The 23,387-nt window shown below is 42.0% G+C and overlaps 1 protein-coding gene across 4 annotated transcripts in view; it reads right to left on the reverse strand.

The window, feature by feature from the left end:
- Nucleotides 1–273: 273 nt before the first annotated feature.
- The window catches only part of tbc1d14 (TBC1 domain family, member 14), a 32,315-nt gene continuing 9,201 nt past the window's right edge, over nt 274–23,387 (reverse strand). For 2 of the 4 annotated variants that reach the window (XM_058625193.1, XM_058625195.1), the window contains 12 exons: nt 21,946–22,069; nt 11,976–12,100; nt 10,882–10,964; nt 10,609–10,726; nt 9,615–9,721; nt 7,906–7,986; nt 7,724–7,812; nt 7,068–7,139; nt 5,008–5,136; nt 4,263–4,372; nt 3,139–3,397; nt 274–3,048 (listed from right to left, as the gene is read on the reverse strand). In XM_058625193.1, the coding sequence (XP_058481176.1) occupies nt 2,992–3,048; nt 3,139–3,397; nt 4,263–4,372; nt 5,008–5,136; nt 7,068–7,139; nt 7,724–7,812; nt 7,906–7,986; nt 9,615–9,721; nt 10,609–10,726; nt 10,882–10,964; nt 11,976–12,100; nt 21,946–22,069 (1,354 nt within the window). In that variant the 3' untranslated portion in view covers nt 274–2,991. Of the gene's footprint in view, nt 3,049–3,138; nt 3,398–4,262; nt 4,373–5,007; nt 5,137–7,067; nt 7,140–7,723; nt 7,813–7,905; nt 7,987–9,614; nt 9,722–10,608; nt 10,727–10,881; nt 10,965–11,975; nt 12,101–17,886; nt 18,165–21,945; nt 22,070–23,387 lie in introns of those variants that run through there. The other 2 variants (XM_058625194.1, XM_058625197.1) reach the window with 2 other exon arrangements.

The raw sequence follows: 23,387 nt of genomic DNA on the forward strand, positions 1-23,387 counted from the left end.
TGTTGTGTGGTTTAAGGGAAAGTGGAAAAGAGACAAAGTGATGAGTTGATAACACAACTCAAAGGCTTAACATGTATGTGCAAAAAGCTTTATTGCAGTCCTGCAGTGTGGTTTGGTGAGTCACCACCACACTGGGGGGGAGGAGGGAGGGGGGGGTGCATCAAGGAAGTCTGCTGCGCTGTACAAAGGTGAAGAACACACTCAGATACACAGGCGAGCTGAGATGGTGATGTACGAATGCAAGGGGCTTCCTGTTTTATTTTTTAACCCCCCCCCCAAACTGTGATCACGGGATCGAAGTACACTCCTGAGACACAGACGCGCAGAGAGGACGTGAACTCCATCGCACACAAAATCACGAGCACAACACACGACACAGAGCAGCTTCACAACGCCCGAGAAACCTCGTCTCGCAGCGTCAACAACCGACCGGGCCTTGGACACTTCACTTCAACGCAACCTGTGCAAACTGGGCTTTAAAAGAAATACACGCGACACGGTAGCATCTCATTATCCAATAACGCCACGCTGCCTCTTACCGACAACTTATAAACACGCCCCCTAGTGGTCAGGGTGCAGCAGCAACCGCTAACAGCCACAAAAGCTACACAGCCACGGCCAAACGTGTTACACACAACAGGAAGTGAGCTATGTCACTGCATTAAGGTGCTAAAAGCACCGATGAACCACAGACTGTGTTTAAGAATTGGACTAGCCCAGGAAGAAAAAATGTTAGCCACCAGGGGGCGACTCTGCTGGTTGAAAACAGAACAGGAGCGTCTACTTCTCACGTGATTTAAACCGCCTGTAAACACTTTTTCAGCTCCTCTTCAACAAAACACAATGTCATATTTCTAAGTTACGTTCCCCCGTTCATGATAGAGACGATAAATAAGGATAAGGCACGGCACATAATCGCCCAATAAGGTGCCAGGACTTCTGTTTCGGAAAATTCAAAAACGGGAGTTTGATTTGCGAGCGGAGGACGACGTCTAATTTTTTAAACACAGTCTTTGTGTGGAACAGACGCTTTTCACACTCTCTGGAATGTTCCGCTACCGATATTAAATCCGATACGGTCTTTTTAGTAACTTCAAAGAAATTTGAGCTTAGCACAGTGTGTGTTTAGCTTTGTTCGTCCGAAAATCGATCAGTATCAGATTGAAACTGCACTGTTTTTAACCGTAATCTATCAAACACTCTGTCTTTAAAAATCACTTTTTCTTATCTCACTCATAGCAGAACAAACCGACACAGCACACCATCGTTTTTGGACGAAACTTGACCTGAACTCTCGGACGATATCTTTGATTTTTATAGCAAGCAGACAAGTTTTCATTAAAGTGATCCAGTGATGAATGACTGAAATCAGCTGCTTTGGCGTCTTTTTACAAAGTGCCATGTTGTCAACAATGGAAATGAGCTACGGGCAATTTCAAACGTCATGACTGTTTGTGACGACACGATATGAATGCGACATGCAATTAAGCACACGGACAATAGGGGGCAGCGTAGCACGTGGCATGGCGTCAAACAAAAACAAAACAAAACAAAGTTTTAACTTGAGTAACTTGAGTTCCTCAAGTCATCGCAATAAGTTAAATTTAAAGAGATTTTCTCTTTTTCCTGACCCGGCATTACTCTGCCCCCTAGTGGTCGGATAACGTTAAATAAATGCACACGAGACATCGACACGCACGTCAAGACATACAAAAATCGAAAAACAAAAAGCTGAAATGTACCTCAAATGAAGGACGCATTCTATTCATAAATAGAAGGCGGGTTATCGACCTCTTTCAGAGGCTTCGATGGTTCCAATCGCATCATCACAGACACCGACCAACGGCACGGCGAGATTACAGGTGGTGGATGAAAAAAAAACTTCACTTGAGCTACATCCACACTACTTTGAAAACGTTGCTTTCCAAACTAAAACGCACAAAACTAACGAGAAAGAAAAAATGGCCAAAAAGTGACGACTTGAAAATGATACCGAAAGAATGTTTTGTGAAGAGTCAATGCAAGAAGCCGCATCTTCCGTTTTCCACGGTCTCCTTTTCTGCTCGTCCACGCTAAAGTTTTCAAACGACAACAGACCCTGCAGCTTGTTTTCCAACGTTCAACACTCTAAAATGCAGGAGTCGCCGTGGTATGAAATTATGGCCTTTACGAATTTGCTCGCGCCGACCCAGAGAGTGGAGGAGGAGGATGAGGAAGAAGAGGAGTTGAGTGTTATTCAAGGCAGCACACGACCTGAGTGACTCGTAGGAATCATGCAAAACAGTTGATATATTAGGCAGACCTTTTAGCAGTTGCTTGACTTTTATAGACGGCAGATTATCGGGCCTGTGGTTCCTGGACGACAGGTATATCCAGAGGCGAATCGACGTGTTTTTGAACTAAAAACGGAGTAGTGTGGATGTAGCCACTCACAGATCGGACTCTGGTCATGTTGGTCGAGTACCTGCCCAATACTGGTTTTTAAAGACAGTAGGAATATTTTTTTTTTTTTGTTATGAAACATTTATCAAACAAAAAAAAAAAAGAAGAAAAGTAGAGGATTAAAAACTACTCAGAGGACTTGGATGATTTCCCCTGATCTGTGGAGAACTGCATCAGTCTGCTGGGTTCATGGATGCGGGAGTGTGAGTCATGAGTGTGTGTGTGTGTGGTACATTCTTCAGGCCTCGGGCAGCTACAGTTTCCAGTCCACTGCTGCATCTCTGAGCAGAGGGGGAGTTAGATAAGGCCTCGTATTCCTACTCACACCCGAGCCTCTTCACTCACAGTCCCCCCTCCGGGATCCTGGTTCTAGCCAGAGCAGTAACACAGAACTGGACTGAAAGAGGTTGACCAGTGTAGCTAGAACCCGGATAAGTCCCCACAACCTGAACCCAGGACCATTTCAGGTCCACCTGGCCTGGTCAGTCTTTCCTGAGGGGGAAGTGGAGGAGGAGGAGGAGGAGTCTGTTAGTGAGATCTCAGCTCAGCTCAGCGCTTCAGCACCGGGCTGCCTCGCTCTGGGTCTTTCTGTAACGTTTGCAGAACCTAAGAGGAATGGAGGTAAAGTTTAAAAATAAACACGACTTTTAATCCAGAAGATGAACACACACACACACATAGCTTCTAACATCCCACCTGTGCCCACTTCCTGTTGCGACTGTTCATGTGAACCGCGGCGATGTGCTGGAAGAGCTGCTCGGCGGGGATGAGGTCCGGCAGGCGCGTGAGGAACTGGGCCATGTGAATGAAGTCCATGCAGGTCAGCACGTCCTGGTACAGGCGGAGCAGGCCGAGCCCCGTGCGGAACAGGAACTCCTCGCCGTCGCGGCAGAACACGTCCCACACCCGGCACGCCAGGTCCAACGGCAGCGACTTGCTGTACAGAGTGAAGATCCTGGGGAGGGAAATGGGGGGGGGATGGTGTTATTCTGGGACTCTCAGTTCAGAAGTTTGTGTTTGGATCTAAACACAAACACTTGCATGCATGTATTTAACAAAACCTCTGAACAAATCAACAAACAGCATGTTAATAAAGAACCCTGCTCACTACTTAGACTAAGACTTAAATTTAAACAAACTTTGCCCTAAAAATGGGCATCTATGTGTTTCCATCAACGGTTTTTATCAATACAGAAACTTTTCCATCTCCCTCGTCCAAATTTTAATTAAATTTCACATTAATTTCACATCAAAAATGAGGTAAAGGTGTTTCAGAGACTACAATTACACACCACGGCTTTAATTAAATCATGACTTTAGTTTTTCCAGGCGCACGCATTTGAATTCTGACCGTGTCGCTCAGTAATTTAAATAAGAAATTGTCGGTGATTGAGGAGAAAAGGTGACAAAACCAAATATTAAAAGGGCCTCTCCCTTGTTAAGACATCGGTGGTGTGATTGGTGTTAGTGAAACTGAGTGAGCGCTACCCACACACACACACACACACACACACACACACACACACACACACACAATCGGTCCTGTTTTCTCAGAAACACACTGAACACTTAAAGTAAACGTGACAGAAGGAGTCGTGTTTCTAGATGACGACATGTAACAAGTTTCCACCAGGCTGTTCCACCATGGCCACATATAGATTTGGTTTACAGGTGTGAAATGAACGGAAAGCAGGTCAAAAGGTGTGATATTATATTGGAATGTAATATTACACAATTGTGTACTGTGATGAAGTTTTTTGTTGTTGTTTGTTGATGGTGCTCCAGACGGACAGTGAGATTAAAAGTGGCTACAGACTCACCAGTCGATCAAATAAATATCAGGGCTCAAGTTGTTTTTCTTGAAATGTGCAAAGAGCTTCGGTAGATTTTCCTCGAAGAAAACTTCAAATGCCGAAAAGTATGTCAACATCTGCAGAGAAGAAAGAGAGTCTCACATAACCACAGAAACACAAACCACCGCGGTGACCGACAAATATTAGCGTGTACAAATACATGTGATCACATACTGACATCATGAGGCGATGAAACAATGTCTTTCTTTTTTTAGTGCGTTTATAAGCATTCGTGACAAAAGCCGTTCAGAAAAACTATATAATATAAGTGTGAGTCATATAAACATCAATATTAATGATGAAAATAATTCATTGTTAAAAAGACCCAAAACTGACACGAAAATCAACACTTTTCCAACAAATATTGTATTAAAATACAATTATATGGTATGAAAATACCATTTCAAGTACCTCACATGTTACGCAGAGCAGATTTTTCATTGTTATGTTACAGTGAATGAATTATACCTTCCATAATTAACATAGTGCTTACATTCTTAGTTCAATCTACTAAGGCTTTGACAGAGTTGTGATGCAGTGAGACGATATTCACTCTCCTTAATAAATAAGACAAGTGTCCAATGTCATCAATAAGATATAAGGTCAGCAAACGCGATGTTAAATTTAGAAAAAATACAGAGGGAAATTTAAGGTATTTGTCTTTGGGGTGTTGAGTAAGTGTGTGTGTGTGTGTGTGTGTGTGTGTACTGACAAGGCTGTGGTCCACTCTGAAGAAGGCCATCTGACACGGTTTGTTGAGCAGGTTAGCGAAAGCTATGAAGGCGTCTGCCGTGTCAAGGTTCAGGATCAGCACGGCTGCGATGAACGACATCCCCTGCACCTACACACACACACGCACGAAACACACAAAAGTGTCACAAAAGGTCATACTGTGAGCTTACACGTATAGAACTCTGACGATTCCTGTGCTGTTCATTACAATTTCAATGCCTTTTATCAGATGTTTTTACTTTGTCTTTTAATTCAACTTGTGAAGAAAACAGTGTCTCTTAGTCAAAACAATAACAATCAGGATTGTTGATTTCTTGTTTGGTTTCCCTGTGTGTTTGTCCTGGAAGGGAACAACTTCATGAAATGACAATACACACACTGGCAAACTAGTTGTAACCAAGTATTGTCTTCCTTAGTCTGATGAGTAGGTTTGTCCCGGAAGTTAAAGCAGAGATTGGTAAAGCAGCAACCGAAATTAAACCTTGAATAGAAATATTGATTTCTAAAGATTTAAAAGACACATTTGGAAAGATTTTGAATGATGTAAGTACACCAATCAACAAAATCTACATTATAGTCAAGTCATTTTTTAGATATTTTAATGCAGACATGTATTAAATGTGTAATCACACTGTTTTTATAAACTTTTCTAAACTAAAAAGGAACACCTGCTAAATGTGAATTTGACTGTAAGGAAGTAGGCAAGTAAAGCTTTATTTGCATAGCACCTTTAAAAAGAGCAATTTACCAAGTGCTTTCACATGGACAAATAAAAAATACACACACATACAGTATAAACAAAACAAATCTAATAATTTATATATCATGGTAAACTGATTTATGGTGCTTGCAAAGGAAGAAAAGCAATGAAATAAAAGGATGAACTGATAATAAAAAAGGCCGTCACACTCCAATGCCATTAAAGCAGCTACTCTATATGATATGATTTAAATTGTGAATGATAAATAATGCTTCAGTGTTGACATGTGAGAGAGCGATGAAATGCTGACAAAGACAGATGCAAAAATGAACATCATGCACATGCAGAGCAGCTCATGAGTTGGGGTCAGCGCAGGAAGTCACAGTCATTTTAAAAGTATAGAGTTTAGAGAGAGACGTGTGGGGCTAACCACAGCATCGACACAAACACAACCACGCTCTCAAATGCAAAGATGAGACTGTACAATGTTGAAAAACACCGTCATGGACTTTTTAAAAAATTTCTACTTGTTCATTAGAAGGTGGAGCTTAAGTTTAAGCCGTGCGACGGGATCTAAACTTGGGGACATAACGTCTCAAACAATGTTGTCTTCACACACACACACACACACATGTTCGACATTCATGACTTGAGGGGACATTGCATTGACTTACATTCATTTCTTGGAGACTTACGCTAACCTTAACCACAATTACTACTGGCCTAATCCTAATCCTAACCCTAACCTCAACCTAACCATGAAACATATCTTCACCTTAAAATGTAGTAATTTACTTTATGGGGACTTGCTTTTTGTCCCCACAAGGAGGACAAATCCCCATAATGTGACTGTGTAAACAGGTTTTGGTCCCCACAACATTAGTAATACCTGGTACACACACACACACACACACACACACACACACACACACACACACACACACACACACACACACACACACACACACACACACACACACACACACACACACACACACACACACACACACACACACACACACACACACACACACACACACACACACACACAGCCCCCTCTGATCTGGTAGACTCACTCTTATCTCCACCACAATCACACTTTTGTCATTTAAGACAATCGTGGGAGATGTCGGTCGATATATGTCGTCATTTTATATTAAAAACATAATGTGAGAAATGATACGACTACTCCACGTTGAACTGTGAACACCACATACAGTACTTTGAAAAGAGTCAGATTTATATTTACCCACACACAAAACGTGACAGATGAGATACGAGTATTAAGTGTCGTGAAAGATCAAAACAGGATGTATCGTTTGCGTTTGTGCGACACTTACGTAACCGACGTCTGGCCGGTAACAAGTGTATGCTCCCAGAATGCTGTGCAGCACGTCATGATAGGGCCCGCCCTGAAGATGAACAAAGGCGACATGAAGACAAAGGAACAAATGGGCTAAAAATACACCCGACACATCTTTCCCATCAAGTGCTGCTTTGTTCATTTGCTTTGACACAGTAATATCAGAGTAATATCATCCTGATCTTTGCTGTATCCACAGTTTTCATCTGTTTTTTTAACCCAGAAACAAAAGAAGAAGTCACTGAACAGAAGTGATGAAAAGTCATGAATTTACATGTAAAAAGTCAGAATTAAAATCAGAATTCTGACTTTTTTTCCTCCTCATGCTGTTCTATTTTTTGCAGGTCACTTTTCTTTTTTACATGTGGCCCTAATACTCTTCCACAAAAGGAAACAGTGAGAAAAACAAGATGAAATCCAGACCATAATTGAATACTAACAACCTCAAACAGCAACATATTGCCACCTAGTGTAGTGGAGGCTGTACAGAAATGTACAGAGTGAAACCCTTTGGTTAAAATCAGCAGCAAGGGACAGGAGGTTGGTTAAATGACAACATCACTGACAGCAGCTTTAACATTTCTAAAACTAAAATCAGCCAAGAAAAGAAGATGACCACTTCTTCTCACTGACCTTCTGGAAGATGCACAGCTGGGGGAAGGTTCTGGAGATGTCCAGCTTGATCAGCTCCAGGCTCGACTCTCTATCTGAAGAACCAGCGTCTGACATTAAGACGTGGCAGCACGTTGGAGAAACACCCAAAAAGAAATGTGCGACCGAGTAAAGGCCCAAAGTGGGAGAAAGAGACCTCTTACCTTCAGTTTCGACCTCTGTGGACGGCGCCGGCGTGTTCCTCCACTTCTCTTTTGCCCGGGCCAGACAGATGTTGTACAGCTCTGCGGGGAGACGTTACAGCACCACAGTTACGATCATTAGAGAAGACGGAGGCTGAAGAGGTTGAGCAGAGAAAGCACTTGAGGTGAAGGACTCGGCGTCTACTTATTCTGCTGCCGTAACACTAAAAGGTGATTTAAGAAAACAGCTGCGCGGCTATTTGTTGTTGCTGAAGTCAACTGAATGTCCCCGGCGTGTGCTGCGACCTGTGGCTGCCCTTCAGTGATGAGACGCTCAGTGGAAATAATGAGCTCCGCACTGGTGTGGCCTTCACGATGCTGTGGAGATGCAACGCAGCATCTACTGAGCACTTTATTAGGAACACCTGTACAATGGCTTATGCTGTTTTCCAGATGTAGAATTTGTACTAAAAGTGGACATAGACTTCTAAAAAAGCCACCAGGGGGCAATACAGACATTGATTTAGAATGTCTGTAAACATTTTCTCAAGGAGTTAATGGCCTCATCACCAAGTGTTTTTTCATTACCGTAATTATGAGACGGTTTGTGCGATCGGGGAAAAAGTTCCAACTGTTTATGAAAGCTGAGAGGTTGCAAGTCAAAGTAAACATGTGGTTATTACGGTAAAAAAGACACAGACAAAAATCAAATTTGACTTGAAATGTGTGTTATACTGTTCAAATTTCAAATTTAACACGCAAAACCTGGTGCTCGTGTACAACTACAGTGCTTTTCTTCATTTTTAATTGTTAATAGACTATTTTAACATGGCATAAATTGTAAATAACTGCCACATATTGAAAGTTATTCTGGAAAAATGGGCACAAGCACTTAACTCACAGGACATTTTCTGGCCCTTTTATAGTTAAAATAAGCTTAGGTAATGGGTTAAGGTCTTGCCAACCAATGTATGTGTATATGTATATGTATATGTATACACTCCTAAGTCGTAGGATATGTGTATATGTATATGTATATGTATGTATGTATATATATATATATATATATATATATATATATATATGTATATGTATGTATGTATATATATATATATATATATATATATATATATATATATATATATATATATATATATATATATATATATATACACATATCCTACGACTTAGGAGTTGTACAGAATGTGGCAGCATCCGTGAGCATCTCATTTGGCAGCTATTGACGTGAATGAAGGCCCAGGATTAGCACCTAGCGGTCACAAGAGAACAGCTGACGTGGCATGAAAAATGGAGCTGTGTATGAGTGTGTGTGTAAAGGGTGATAATGATTAGAAATATGCTCCATTTGAAAGGCTGAGTGGTAAAAAAAAAAAACACAGTGGGCCACCTCAGCAGTTAAGTCTGCAAATAGGCCAGCATATGCTGAAGAGCGCACACACACACACCTCTTTTTTATTTAAGAATCACTGGGCCACTCTTCCTTCTACCGTTTATCTCATGAAACAAACTGTTAAGTCCTTCCGTTTGTATGTCGTACACATTATGTGCGTACGTTGATCAACGTACAATACTGTGCATGTTTCTATGTCTGTCAAATTCTGTGATCGTTGGCATTTGGATGGGAAGGATTTGATGTGTATGTGATGCTCAAGTAGCCAAATCGGTACCCGACAGCCACCAGGTCAACTCTCACATTCGCCGCCATGTACCGTGAGTGATGTTGAGGTCGTTCCCCACAGCCAGGCTCCACACTTTGCCTCGGACACTGGGAGGGATGCCCTGCCACCAGAGGTCTCTCACTCGCCGAGACGTACACCTGCAAGTGCGGGAAGAAATATGTTCTCACTCAGTGGAAACAATCTGCCGTTGAAGGAGACGCCAACTCTCCTGTTACTTGTACTTGTACATGTTTACTTCAATACTTTGCGTAGTACTCAGTTTATTTATAACAATTACCAGATTAACACATACAGGGCGGGGCTGTATTGATTCAAGCAGCACTATCATTCATGAGTCAAGCGTTAGTCAATAGAGACCTGTTTTTGTTTGTAAAGCAAGTTCGAATCTTAGTTCAAGGCCTCACGCCCACGGGAGTGGTTATATTTTGATTGCAAAGTGTTTACTATTTTGTATGATCGATCTTAAACCAACATGTTGGAATGAGCACGAGGCTGCTCCACTTGTACAACGCGTTTTGTCGTTTTTAAGAATCTCGTACATTGTTATAATGTCGCGTCACGATGATACGGTGATGCAAAAAATGCCACGTGGACATTTAAAATGTAAAATAGAGATAAAGTTGACAACATTACACAAAATGTACATATGATGTCATGGATGAGATTTAAACTGACTATGTTATATGTTGACAGCATACTGCTTTAATGTGGTGCACAGAATAGCAAAATCCCTCTTTTACAACATGTTATAAGGTTATAGATGTTTGCCAACCTTTTCTGAAGCTACTTGTAGGTTTAATGACTGTATGTTTTTGAGTTTGATCTGTCATATATCTAGCGTAGAGGTAGTTTGGAAACATGGCAAAATAGTACCAATTTCATCCACCAGGTGGTGTTAATGTGACAGCACACGATGAGGTGTTTCTTCCTCTTTTGTGTTCAAAATGCGAGCGTTTAGACAGTATAAAGGTTTCAAGTAAAAGAAAATATAGTGTCTTCACTCTTGACGAGTGGATGTGCTCACACAGTGCTCCAGTTAGGTAGGATCTCCTGGTTCCAGGTCTGTGCGGCCGAGCCGATGCTTTCCTCAAGCTTACACCGATCCTCCAGCTGCTTCCTCCTCTTCTGAGCCTCCTTCAGCTCTGCAGACAGGAGGATGAAGAGAGGTGGTCAGATATAACAACAGAGGGGGGGGGGGGGCACAAAGAGTGAAGAGGGGAACAGATCTGAGACATTACAAGCTGAAGAGAGACAATAAGGACATTATGATTCTATTTTGTCCCATTTGTGACCTCACCTCTCTTCTTGGCCTGGGCCACCATCTCTTCATACTGCTGTCTGTGTTTCTGAGCCTCCTCAGCTGGCTTGGCAGGCAGATTACTGTAACATATAAACATGCAGAGAAGCAAATTTCACTAATTCTTCTGCAGGAACAAAAAAACAACAGCTTTATTCTGAATATAAAACAATGAAAAGAAAAGTGTTCACCTGGTATTTATTGTGTTTATCACACAAGGGAGTTTTTGAGTTTTAATATCAGGTCCTGTCCTGCCCACATTTTTATGTATTCTTTACTTTTTTTATGCGTTCTAGGGCAGTTTTATTTTATGTTTTACTCCGTGTTATTTTTAGTCTGTAAATGATGTCCTCTATAAGCTCTCTGTTGTATCTGTTGTTTATTGTTCTGCAGCTGTTGCAGCATTTTACCCCAAATAACCTGATTCTATACTACAGTAGTTTTATTGTGGTGCATTTACAGGGGCTGTTAGTGTGTGATCTAAAGGTGTTGGATGTTTTCTGCTTCAACATGCTGAATCAGTTTGTATTACACTTAGTTCCAGTGCTTTTTGATTATTATTTTTTTTCCCTAAAGGTGGTGCACGCCAACCATACTAAACTGCAGATAACACAAGTTACCAGTAGAGGGAGACACTTACAAGGGAAAATACAGTATTATGGGGTTATGTGGCAGCTGAGCTCACAGTTTTGCTTATCATGGTGTTAAATTCAACTTCCTAGAAACACAGGAAGTCTGGCTAAATGATACCACTGGTTTTTTTTTTTTATTCACCGTCTATCCCACCAGAAGTGACAGAGCAGCACTGCCGAATGAAAGAGGAGACGTTTTTATGTTCGCAAAATGCATAATCCACAAAAGACAAGGTAATGGAGCCCGTCTGAGGGAGAGACATTAAACTTTCAGCAGCGTGTCTCCGTTACTGTGCGAGACAAACAGTGGACACGGTGAGAAGCTGGTGAAGAGACTCCAGCAGAGGAAAGAGGGAATGATATGAAGGAAGGAGCGATGGAAAGATATTTGTTTTGTTTTCTAATGAGTTAACTATACTGGCAGCGAAGAGAGCATGTGTGTGTGTGTGTGTGTTTACATACGCAGGCCTGTCCTCCAGTATAAGTGCGGTGGTGGAGAGCGGCTCAAAGTCCAGGTTTTTCCTCACACTTTGCCTGGGAGACGTCGGGTTGCCAGGTCCAGCTCTTCCACTCTTTGTTTCATATTCCTGAGAGCACAAAACACAAATACACTTTTAATAAACAATGTGACAAGGCGACGTACTCGCTGCTGAGGTCAGTGTAATTCGAGCTGTGACTTGCATCGCATTGCAACTTTTACACGCAATCAGAACTGCTATCACGCGGGCCAAACTGGATGCGCGTGCAAGACGTTTGCATTGAATCGGGCACGCAAAGTGTGACATTATTTGACAGATATAGACATTGAGACTGTGGTTTAACTGACTATTCTGAAGAGAATATGTTTTGTGACTCAGACGCACTCACGGCATATCGTGCAGTGTAGACTGTTAAGTGGAAATAACATAGGAGGTGAGAGAATATGAGAAGACGTAAGGAGAGAGGGGGAGGGAGGGAGTGCTTGACAACCTTGTGACAATGTTCTTATGGCACCTGAGCATTTATCAGCTGGTGTCTAATGAGTGTGAGGTTTTCTGCTCCGGCCCTGGGAGCATGACACGGGCCTTAAGAGAGAGGGGGGAGGTCATGTGACAGTCAACATGTTACAGCAAAGGCTGACTATCAGCTGACTGAGTTCATTACAATAAAGAAAAAATGGCTGTTTTTTTTCCCCAGGGGGCAGGAAAAAAAAAAAATAAGACAGGTATTGAAACAAAAACACAAAAATAACCGAGCACTTCACTAATTAAAAAGCTGTGAAAGTAAAATAAACAAAGATATTAACATAATTTGCTCTTTCCACTGATGCCTGTTCCCACAGTCTTTGGGCCTATTATACATTTTACTGTGTATTGTAGGTAGAGCTGAAACAATTACTCGATGCATAGACTATTTTGATAATCGATGAACCGGCTTGAAGCTTTTTGTCAGGACTAAAAACAAGATTTCTGATTGCTTCAGCTTCTTAAATGTGAATATATTCATCATGTCTTTGCTCCGTACAACAAAAGAAATAATTTTTGGTTTGTGGACAAAACAAGACATTCGAGAACATCATCATTTCCAGGTTTGACAAACACCGGTTAACATTTTTTTTAACGTTTTCTGACATTTTATGGACCAAACGATTAATAGAGTAAAAAAATAATCGTTAGTTGCAGCTCCAACTGCAGGTAGCGCTGCTATTTGAGTACCGAGTGAGCGACGTCCTGTGCAATCATTTGTTTTATGGCACCTGCCTTAAGACGACAGGCGCTAATTTCAGCATATTTACTGTACACTGATTGTTGATTTGTTTATTAATATGTGCTGACACATTTAGATATCTCTCTTTAAGGTTATGTGTGTGTGTGTGTGTGATAGTTCCTTTGGAGAACACAGTAAGATGCTGCACTGTCTTACAAGTTCATTAGAAGGCTAGTGTAAATGGGGCAAGTGCAACACGATCGCTCACACGCACGCACACATGCCTCACCGTGTGTCCAAAATGTCCTCCAGTGTGCGCCGAGCTAGTTAATAATGCAGGCTGAGGGCCGCAAGCAATCAGCTTAACACTGTGCTGCCATAGGGACGTTCACATTGATCAGCACAGGCCACAATACAGGCAGGAAAATCTATTCCTCTGTGTGTGTGTACACGTTTCTGTCTGTGTGTGTGTGTGTGTGTGTGTGTGTCACTGTTAATGATGCAGCACATGTTATTTATCCGTCTTTGTGATGCTGTCTGGTCTCCAGCGGCCCCCGAGGGACACACAAAGATAATTGAGTTGCACTGAATTTTTTTGCTTGATGAGGGGAAAAGACATTAAAGTCGAACTGAAGGAAGGAAAGAAAGTCAGAGGCACAAAAGCCGGCGTATATTACGTGCGACGGCGATGACTTGTATTTAAAACAAGCAACCGACGTAAATTAAGTGCTTTTACAAGAGGATTAAAAACGTCACGAGATAAAAGCAGGAAGAAAAGGAAAACGTAGACCGTGTAGACATCGTCTTTTGCTGCCTGGAAGTAACAAGTTAGGGAATGGCCACCAGGGGGCGACTGCTGGTTGCAGAAAGATTGCAGATTGAATGGAAGTCTATGAGCCAAATTCTCACTTGATTTACAACATCAATAAACATTTTTCCATGTAAATCTGTTCTATTTGGAGGGAAAATAGACGATAAAGTATGGCACATATGAGCGGAAACCAGTGTGATTGACACCTGGTGCCTTGTTGCAGGTGATGTCTGTGAATTTCTGGCTGCAAAACCTCACATGCATGAATATGAATGGCTTCCTAGACGCAAAGCAGTAGTCACCAGTTTCTGGGTTTCAAAGATGTGTGATGGCCACGTTTAAGGACAGGCAGTTCACTCCGTGAAGGAAAAGATGAGACAAGGAAATGTGGAGCTGGATGTTTCAGTGTGCTGATATAAATTGTTTTTTCCAACACTGGAGAATGGAGGTGATTCATAGGTATGAGTGCACCAAGCTGTGGGAGTGCTACACAAAGGGTGAGTCACGACTCTCGTGAGCTCTAATCCCTATTTTATCTTTCGTTTTCTGACTTTACATTCGCCCTTGGTTTTCTTCTTGTCCACACGTTGACTACATATTCATGTTTCGGCTTTTTGCTCAGCTTCGAAGAGGGTTGTCAAATAGACTTGTTTGCAGTGCAGAATATACAGTGTTTACATTGAGTTTATGGTCTGCTCCAGCAACATTTCCTGTCCCAACCCAAGACTTTGAAGAAGGAATCCTCGGCGAGTACAAAAGCAGCGGAGCAGGGAAGTCACTTGAAAGCTGCACTTGAAACAAACATGTATAACCTTAAAGGAATTACTATTTTAACGCAACTGATCAGACATTTTTTTCCCCATCTTTCAAGTTTACTCACTGTTTTTGGTTTTACAGCCCACAAGTTATTCCCACTGATCCAAGTTTCCAGTGCTTTTCCAGAGCTTTTATTGCATATTTGTTTTTGTAAGGACTGAAATTATTATTACTTATTACAACCAAGGATTCAGATGACAACAATGATAAAAAAAAACAAGATTCTTTGTCTTAATTACTTTACTACACATGTATCTGATACTTAAATCAAATAAAGTCAAGTTAGGTTGATAAATAAATATGGTTTCTCCAAATACTGTGCTTCTGTGCAAGAGCTAAAATTAACCCTAAAGATGACGTGTGCTCCCGCTGCTCAGTTCATTAAGGGCCGTGTGCACAAAAGCAGGGAACAGTGGCAGGTCGAGCCAGAGTCTCGCACGCTCGGGAATGGATGTGCGACTGTCACTGCGGAGACGAGGAGGGAGCGAAGGAAAGACGAGGAGAATGAGGTCGACAGACTGGAGGCGCTTTCGCATCGGCAAGGTTGAAACACAAGACAAGACGTGTGCGACTTTGTATTGACGGCCGTGAAAGGAATATCAAAAGCATGCGAGGGTTAGAAATGACTAGTGACACAAGACTGACGATATAATCCAGTACAGGCTGAACAAAGAACGGGACATTCCTCTGCCACTCAACAACCCTCACGACTGGTGAATCAGCACTTAGGCTTCAAAAAGTGAGCAGACAGTTAGATAACAATGTGCCAAATCTGTTTCTGGCTCTCTGACTTTTCCGTATTACCTCTGCAGCAGAGTTCATCTCATCAGAGCTCACCCCTTTCCCACAGAAACTTGTTTTTCCTCACTTTTACACCCTGGTAAAACTGAAACCCTAAGGTAAACCTCCTATTTCTGCACAAATTCCCTTATCTTTTGTGTATAGGGTGATAAAACAATACTAATTATTGCTATATGCTTTGAAGATCTGCCTTAGATTCAGTGATAACTGTCAACTATAAAGCGGTTTTTCCGCCAAAATATGAACTTTTGGCATCTCAACAAAATAGTATCCCATTTTTAAACAGTTTTCAATCAAACCTGATATGTGACACTGTGTTGTTGGAAATCAACCTCCGCACCGTACATAGCTTAATTTTCAGAAACAATTACAGTACAACTGATCGTATCACAGGACTCGCTGTATCCCTGTAACAGACCTGCCGGCTCCTCCGTGTTTCATGTCGCTAATAAAGTTACACTTCGAGGAAAGCACCGACCAGAAAATCTGGTTATCCCACAGCAGAGACAAAAGAACGGCAACAAAAACACACGTATTGGTGTGTTGTTCGTTTCAGCAGTAATAGCAGCGACGTCCATTACATCACGTGATAACCTGCTGCCAGGGCAACCAGCTCTGTCACGCTGGCTTTCTGCAAAGTTCTCAGATTTCCTGGCAGTGCTGTAAGAGCTCTCTGGGTGCAGGACTGCACTGCACGGGCTGCTAAATGTCCGTCATGCCGGTTTCAAACTACAGACGCTAAGAAGCAGCAGCAGCCATCACAAAATGATGCCAAGCCGTTTCCTGGTGCAGAATCAAAGCCGAGTCGGTGAGGAGCATCGCTCCATGTGGCCCCAACCTCACCTCATGTGATGATTTACAACTAAGGACAGGTTGCAAGACTGTAGGAAGGTGAACACACCAGTGTTGCAGTAAATCTGTCCAGTGATGCTTTCTTTAGATAGTTGACGTTGCATTACACCCTCAGTAAAGCGCTGTTGGCGTTCTTAATAATTTAAGCTGTGGGATGAAAGGTCACAGCAGGATGCAAAGCTGTCATGAGATAATTGGTCTAATAAAGAAATAGCCTTATTGACTGGCAAATGATTCTTATTTTCTAGCCTAAAAAGAAAAGTATGCTTGACAAGCAGGTTTTGCACTAGAAAAATCATCTAATTTTAATAAAAAAAACAACCTAACTTTGTCATAATAAGATATTACAGCTAACATTTTGCTTTAATTATCATTAAGAAGCCTGGAACATCATAGACGTGTCAATGATTAGATTGATTTATTTCACTATGGGTCCCTCAGAGTCGTCAACGTTTGACAAAGATACACGTCTTCTACTTATTGTTATTCCGCTGCGTTGCCTAATTTTACTACGTGTGTTTTGATTTGCTCATTTGTCACAAATATCGAGAACTGTGCATTTCTGTGTAAACATTAACAAGTGAATAGGTCGTGGCAATGAGACGACTGGCAGAGCTTTGTCGAGAGGGCAGGTGCAGGATGCATCGATTGCATTTTGCCAGAGCGTAATCTGCCATCAGTGGCTTTTCCACACTTACTGACCCTTTACTTTGATTTACTTCGCTGTCAATCAAATCCACTGAGCATAAATCAGTCATCCGTCATCTTTTCTGTTTATTAATAGCAACCGGTAACGGCACATCTAATATTATATTGATGATATGATTAAATCTATTTCTAACACCGATTTAATCTGGATATTGTTCCCCCCCCACACACACACACCAGCCATCACACAAGTACATCCACAGTAAGAGATGGAGTGAAAGCACACAGAGACGCCGCTATAATCCTGACACCAATTCAGCTGTCAAATGAGCTTTGCGTCTCCCAGCTGAGGGAAATCCCAGCTGACACTATTCGAAGTCAAACCAGCAGAGAGCCGGGGCTTTTCTTACTGCCGCACGCGCTTTTCCTTGCGCGAACTTGCAAGATATAGGTCGAGTGACATGCAGCGAAGGTGCACCGTTCGTCAGACAACACCAGACATTTCACGGTGACTTAGACAATCCAGACAATCGGCACCCAGCTCCCATCCGCATCAACCATGAAAGCACAGAGCCACAACGAGCTGAAAGAGGCTATTGTGTGAAACCCGAGCCATCCTCGTCCTCTGCTGCCTCTCCGTTCACGCTCTGACTACAGATGCCCTCTGATTCCGCCAGACAAGGAGAGAGAGAGAGAGAGAGAAAAACAGTGGGTCACCGCGTTCGCCCGCCTGTCCTCGCACTTCAAGTGCTCACTCACCATGAACGCTGCGGTTCCTTACAGACGGCCAGTCCTCCTGTGGGGGTTTTGATTCCAAAACCCTAACCTAGCATCATCGCTGCCCCCGAGGGCTCACTCCTGGCAACCAGACACCCAGGAAGTGCAAAAGGAGGCCAGAGGGACAGTCGAGCTGCCGATAGAGGGACACACCCCGCATTGGAAAGGATGCTATAGCAGCATGATACTCCTTTCCCCCCCTCTCTCTCTTCCTCTCTATGCTCCCCCTCCTCCACTCTCTGTCACTGTCTCTCTCTGTCTCTCTCTCTCTCTCTCTCTGAGCAGTGATGCTACACTGAGTGGCTCTGCATCAGTTCTGTCAATACTGCTCCTGTGTGTGTGTGTGTGTGTGTGTGTGTCAGCACTGCCACGGTCTCTGTGCTGAAGGATCTCTGTGCTCTGTCTGTGTCCTGCCAGGCTTTCTAATCAACAACAGAACAATGGATTGGGTTTCAGCCACTCAGTTCTCCTAATCCAGTCAGGACATAACTATGATCTGCAGCTCCAGTGCCAGAATAAGCTGTTGGCACAAGCTTTGTTTCCCGCTTTCCTTATTTAAATACATTTCTCTGTAGTTTGAAGCACTGGTTGTACATTTTTTCATACACAAGGACTAAGATAAAGTATCTCACTCATGGCCAATGAAGTGGAACTAGTCTGACTTGCTGATAACATTTCATGAAAAAAGGTCAGGAGAAAGCTAAGTCTTGCAGTTTTTTGAGGTGTTACTCTTTTTTATTTGCATAAACTACAAACATATATATGTCTGTGTACACGACATGAATAAAGGAACTTCCAGGGCACCTGTGTGTATGGTTTGCATGTGTAGGAAGGAGTCTGGGCAACTCCCAATGGGAAAACTGTCAAATTCTAAATTCCGCACAAGTTTCGGGTTCAACAAATTACAGAGCAGCGAGCGTCTTCAGCAGGAAACAATTCAAGGAAGCCACTTTTCATATAAAACAAAGAGGAAGAGGTGTAAACTGATTCACAAAAATATATCCGTATTCCATGGCAGCAGCTGAACAATAACCTAAGTTAATAAAGCATTACACACACACAAGAGTTAAATAACCCCACCTTTAAGCAGTCGTGTCAGTGGCAGCACAAAAGCTTGAAAGCCAATCCTTGATAACCGATTCCTGAGGTCCAGTATAAGGTTACAGCCACAGATGAGACTGAAGGAGGATATTAAACTTATGTGGGTGTGTATAATGAACACGCACATTTGTGTATATGTGCACCTGCACTCATGTAGCAATTTCCGATACTGAGATCCAATTTCAAACCGGAACAGCAAGAGTAAATGCTGTAAATTTTGTTCTTTCACTTTTAGATAAACTAACGTCAGCCATCCTAGCTGCCCCACTTCATTCTGTTCCCGCAATTTAAACCCAACATGTGACATGTTAATGGTCTAAAACGAGGCATTTTAAACTGGGATTCATCAGCACAAAGTGCAGTGAACAAAGGGCTACTTCCTTCATGTCAGCAATGGGGTAAAAGGAAGAACAATTACTGGTTTCGCCCGGCTCTAATTACACGCTGTCCTCTTGATCTTTGGTTTATTTTGCCAGTAGGGAACAGTGGTGCTTTTTAATTGTGCCTGAGACACATTATACTTTGCCTTCAGAATGGGACTGTGAAATTACATGGCCAGTCACCAGCTGGCCAGCTGACAACGACCTTGACAGTTTGATTTTTGGTTTGCTGGGTGATACACACACACACACACGTTTCTGCCACAATAAGCCGAGTCACACAGAGAAAGAGCAGAATTCTAGTGCAGGGTTCACAATTCTCATGGGGTTTCTATTATTCAAGAGAAATAAAATGTGCCAGCGTATTGAGAAAATTACTTCAAACAGGAGCATCAGTGAAAGGCAGTTTATTATTAAGTAGTCGAACCGTCTTTCTTGCAAAAACCTACTGTGTTTACCTGTTGCAACAAAGGCAGTGTAGCAGGTGTGATAGAAATACAACCGCATTTGTATGTCATTTTGCATCCGCTACCACAGCTGTGACTGAGAACACAATCATTTCTTACGTCAATCATTAGCCAGGTCAACATATTAAAACACAATGTGTGACTGTTTGCGTGTCTAAAAATATTCTTACTGTCACTGCTGATGGGGAGTGTTCTTACGTGGCGCATTGTGTTCCAGGTGCAAGTACACAACAGATTGTGAGCAGTTAAAATAGGTTCTTAATATGTTTAGACTCTTTTTTTTTTTAAGTCACGTGCTACAGGAAGTTGTTGTGTCCTTTAAAAGTATTTAAAAGTGTGTGTTTATGCCAAATTTTCAAGGGCAAACACAAAGGATTTAAATTGTGTTGAAAACATATTGGGTTATGCAAGTACACTACCTCCAAAAAATATACATGTAAGAGATATTTTAGTGCAGAAATTATACAGGATTAAAATGGGTTACTTAAGGCCCCTGATTTTCAACTACATGTCATCGTGGCCTCGAATAAGTGGTTTCAAAATGTAAAGTTTAACACTTAAGATATTAAGTTTGTTTAACTGTAAAAACACTTTAAAAAGACAATTGTGTCTTAAATACATGACTTAAGCTATTGCCTAAAAATTAGTCTGGCATCACAGAGCTCACACAGCTATTTACGATGCAGTCGTAACGTGTAGCTGTATATTTTACCCGACAGTGGAAACATAAACCACAGCTGACAGGCTGTTCCAGAACCACATAAAGCTATTTCATAGGACCCGTGTGGGGGATTGATTTCAGGGACGACGGGTTGACACAGTGTTTCCGAGCCAACAAGTAAGAATCGGGTGAAACTTGAATCAAAGGGTAATGAGTCTATGAATATATAATTGAGTCAAATAAGAATTATGTTTACAGATGTTAAATGTCGCTAATTTACTTACATAGAGATGTCATTATACTGTGCACCTATATTTTACTAACAAAAAACGCAGAATAAGTAGATCTAGCCATAAAGTGGATCAGCTGTTTGCAGGAAACAACACTCTTCAGCTCACAGACAGGAAAGGACACGTTCCCCCCGACAGGCTCCAACAAAATACACATAAAACTGAGCAAACACTGTAAAACAAACCAACCTATTGTTGGCCCACGTGACAAATATCCACAGTAGAACACAGAATAGCACAGAGTAGAGCCTCAGGTGTTGCTATAAAAACAGCATGTTTTTAGCGGCTCTTTTTCTTTTTTAACAATTAACAATTGTGGTCTGAAATCCTACATTTCACACACATCATGTGATTTTATGGGATAAAGGAAACAGTTGCTTCAGTGTGAACTGCTGATTCAGTAAACTGATGCCTAACTGATGCCTAACGAATGCCTAATTATTGAGGTTTTTCATTATGTACATGACTTTATCCCTGTTGCTTTTGTGGCTGTAATCTGTTGTTGTTGTCAACATGTTTGTCCAATCGCGGGTATAATGCTGCTAATTGACGCCCACTTGTATTAGAGATTTTAATTGAGTGTTGTTTGTAAAGATAAGAATGAGTAAAACAAATGTTTGATAAATCAAGTGTGTCAGCGCATTTGGATGTTTAGGTATCACAATATTCCATTTTTCCTCTTCAAGAATTAAAGAAATGTAACTGTCAGTCATACAGCTCAGCTCAGTTAGTAGATTAAATAATACTTTTTCCTGTCTCATGTTAAAAAAAACCAATATTATTTTATCATATTTTCTTGTTTTATCCCGTATTTACTTGGTGAGTTCAATGTCGGTATAGTTCGTAGTTTGTTTTTTTTCATCCCAGTTTGAGATAACATGGCACTAACTGATTGCAGGTGACCTATAACGAATGTCTAATCATAAAGAATAAATAAATAAAATAAATACAGGGTCAGAGCGACCACATATGACGCCCAAGGGTTTTGTGTGTACGAGCATGAAAATGTAATGCAAGATATCAGATTCTTACCCTTCCATTTTGTATGTATTCGATTGTGTTCACACCAAAAGCGCAGTACGCTGGGATTTTACATTCTCGCTATGCAAACTAAAAACAAAACTTGGCAAGAACAGTTGTACCTTTTGTATTTTCTTCGGGTCCTTGATGGGAACTTCCCGTGGAGGAACTTTCCCGAACAGCTTCCACCCCGGGTCCCTCTGCTCCACTGGCCAACTGTCCTTCACCCTCCTGGCAAACAGGCTCCTGAGAGAGAAGCCAGATAAGAAAATACATTATTGAGGTCATTAAAAACACTCTGTGCAGCCCGTGATTTAAGAACAAAGCCATACAGACCATCTGTGTAGCAAACGGGTGACAGATTGTAAGCTGATACGCCAGGCACAGTGATAAGACAAATACAATTGGACACAAGAACAACAATAATCAACCCTTATATAGATGCTTGATGGGTGAGAAAAAGCCAAGTCTGCCGCTCAATCCACTCATCAGTTCTGCACAGAATAAATCAGCTCAGTGTATTCCTGGAAGAGAGCGACACGCATGCCATGTGTATCTCGCATCCACCTGCCCGGTGTTTAAATACCACATGCAAAGCGAGGCTTTTCAGCAGGGTAACCACTGAGCCAGCTACTCCTTTCATTACTCCGTCAGTGCGGCAGTATCACAGAGCCGTGTGCGGGAGCTTTAATTAAAAGCCTAAAAAGAGCCTCGCTGTGAAGAGAGACGGCGATGAAAAGCCTCCGTCCGACCAGATCAAGCAAAGCAACGCAACAGGCAGATTAATCAAAGAGTCCACGTCCTGCTTTTGGTCTTGGATACAGTACTGATCTAAAGGGGAGCAAGTCACCGGTGAAACCGTCTTATGTGATGAATAAATAATATCTCATCCCTTCTGTCATCATAACTAGGGACTATACAAAGACGCAGTAAACCCCATTCTGATTTTTCTGAGCTCACACATCAAACACATGTCCCTTTTTTCCCCTCTCTGGAGTGACATCAAAAAAACACGCGAAAACAGGTGTTTCCGTTTGATCAATTTGACCTTTGACCTGCTGACAGCTGCACAGCATGACCTGAGCCTTGTGATGACAGGACTCCGTGCCGGGCAGACACCGAGTAGATACAGCTACACGGCGGAGGCTGCACACAGGCCCGCTTCACGCTAGTTACTAGTGCAGCGTCTCACTCACGTGTGTGTCATCACACTGGCTGCGGCTTGCACGCTTGTATACCCGGTTGACGGTACAACGTCAAAATAACCATCAACTGGTCCTTTCTCTAGACCAGGGGTCACCAACCTTTTTGAGACCGAGAGCTACCTGAAGGGTAGAGAATAATATGGAGGGCTACCATATTAACATTTTACGCAGTTTACCATTTAAATGATAAATATTATGCATTCAATTGCATACACATTAATTCCAGTGCTTACTCCTAATGATTATCACAGTTTTTATAAACAATATCAAGGACATTTTACTCAGTGATCATATGGATACATACAAGTGAGGTGAAGTGAAATGAGCCCGCGGGCACCTCGTTGGCTGCTCGAGGGCTA

Source organism: Solea solea, chromosome 3 (genome assembly GCF_958295425.1).
Source record: "Solea solea chromosome 3, fSolSol10.1, whole genome shotgun sequence".
Classification (NCBI taxonomy): Eukaryota; Metazoa; Chordata; class Actinopteri; order Pleuronectiformes; family Soleidae; genus Solea; species Solea solea.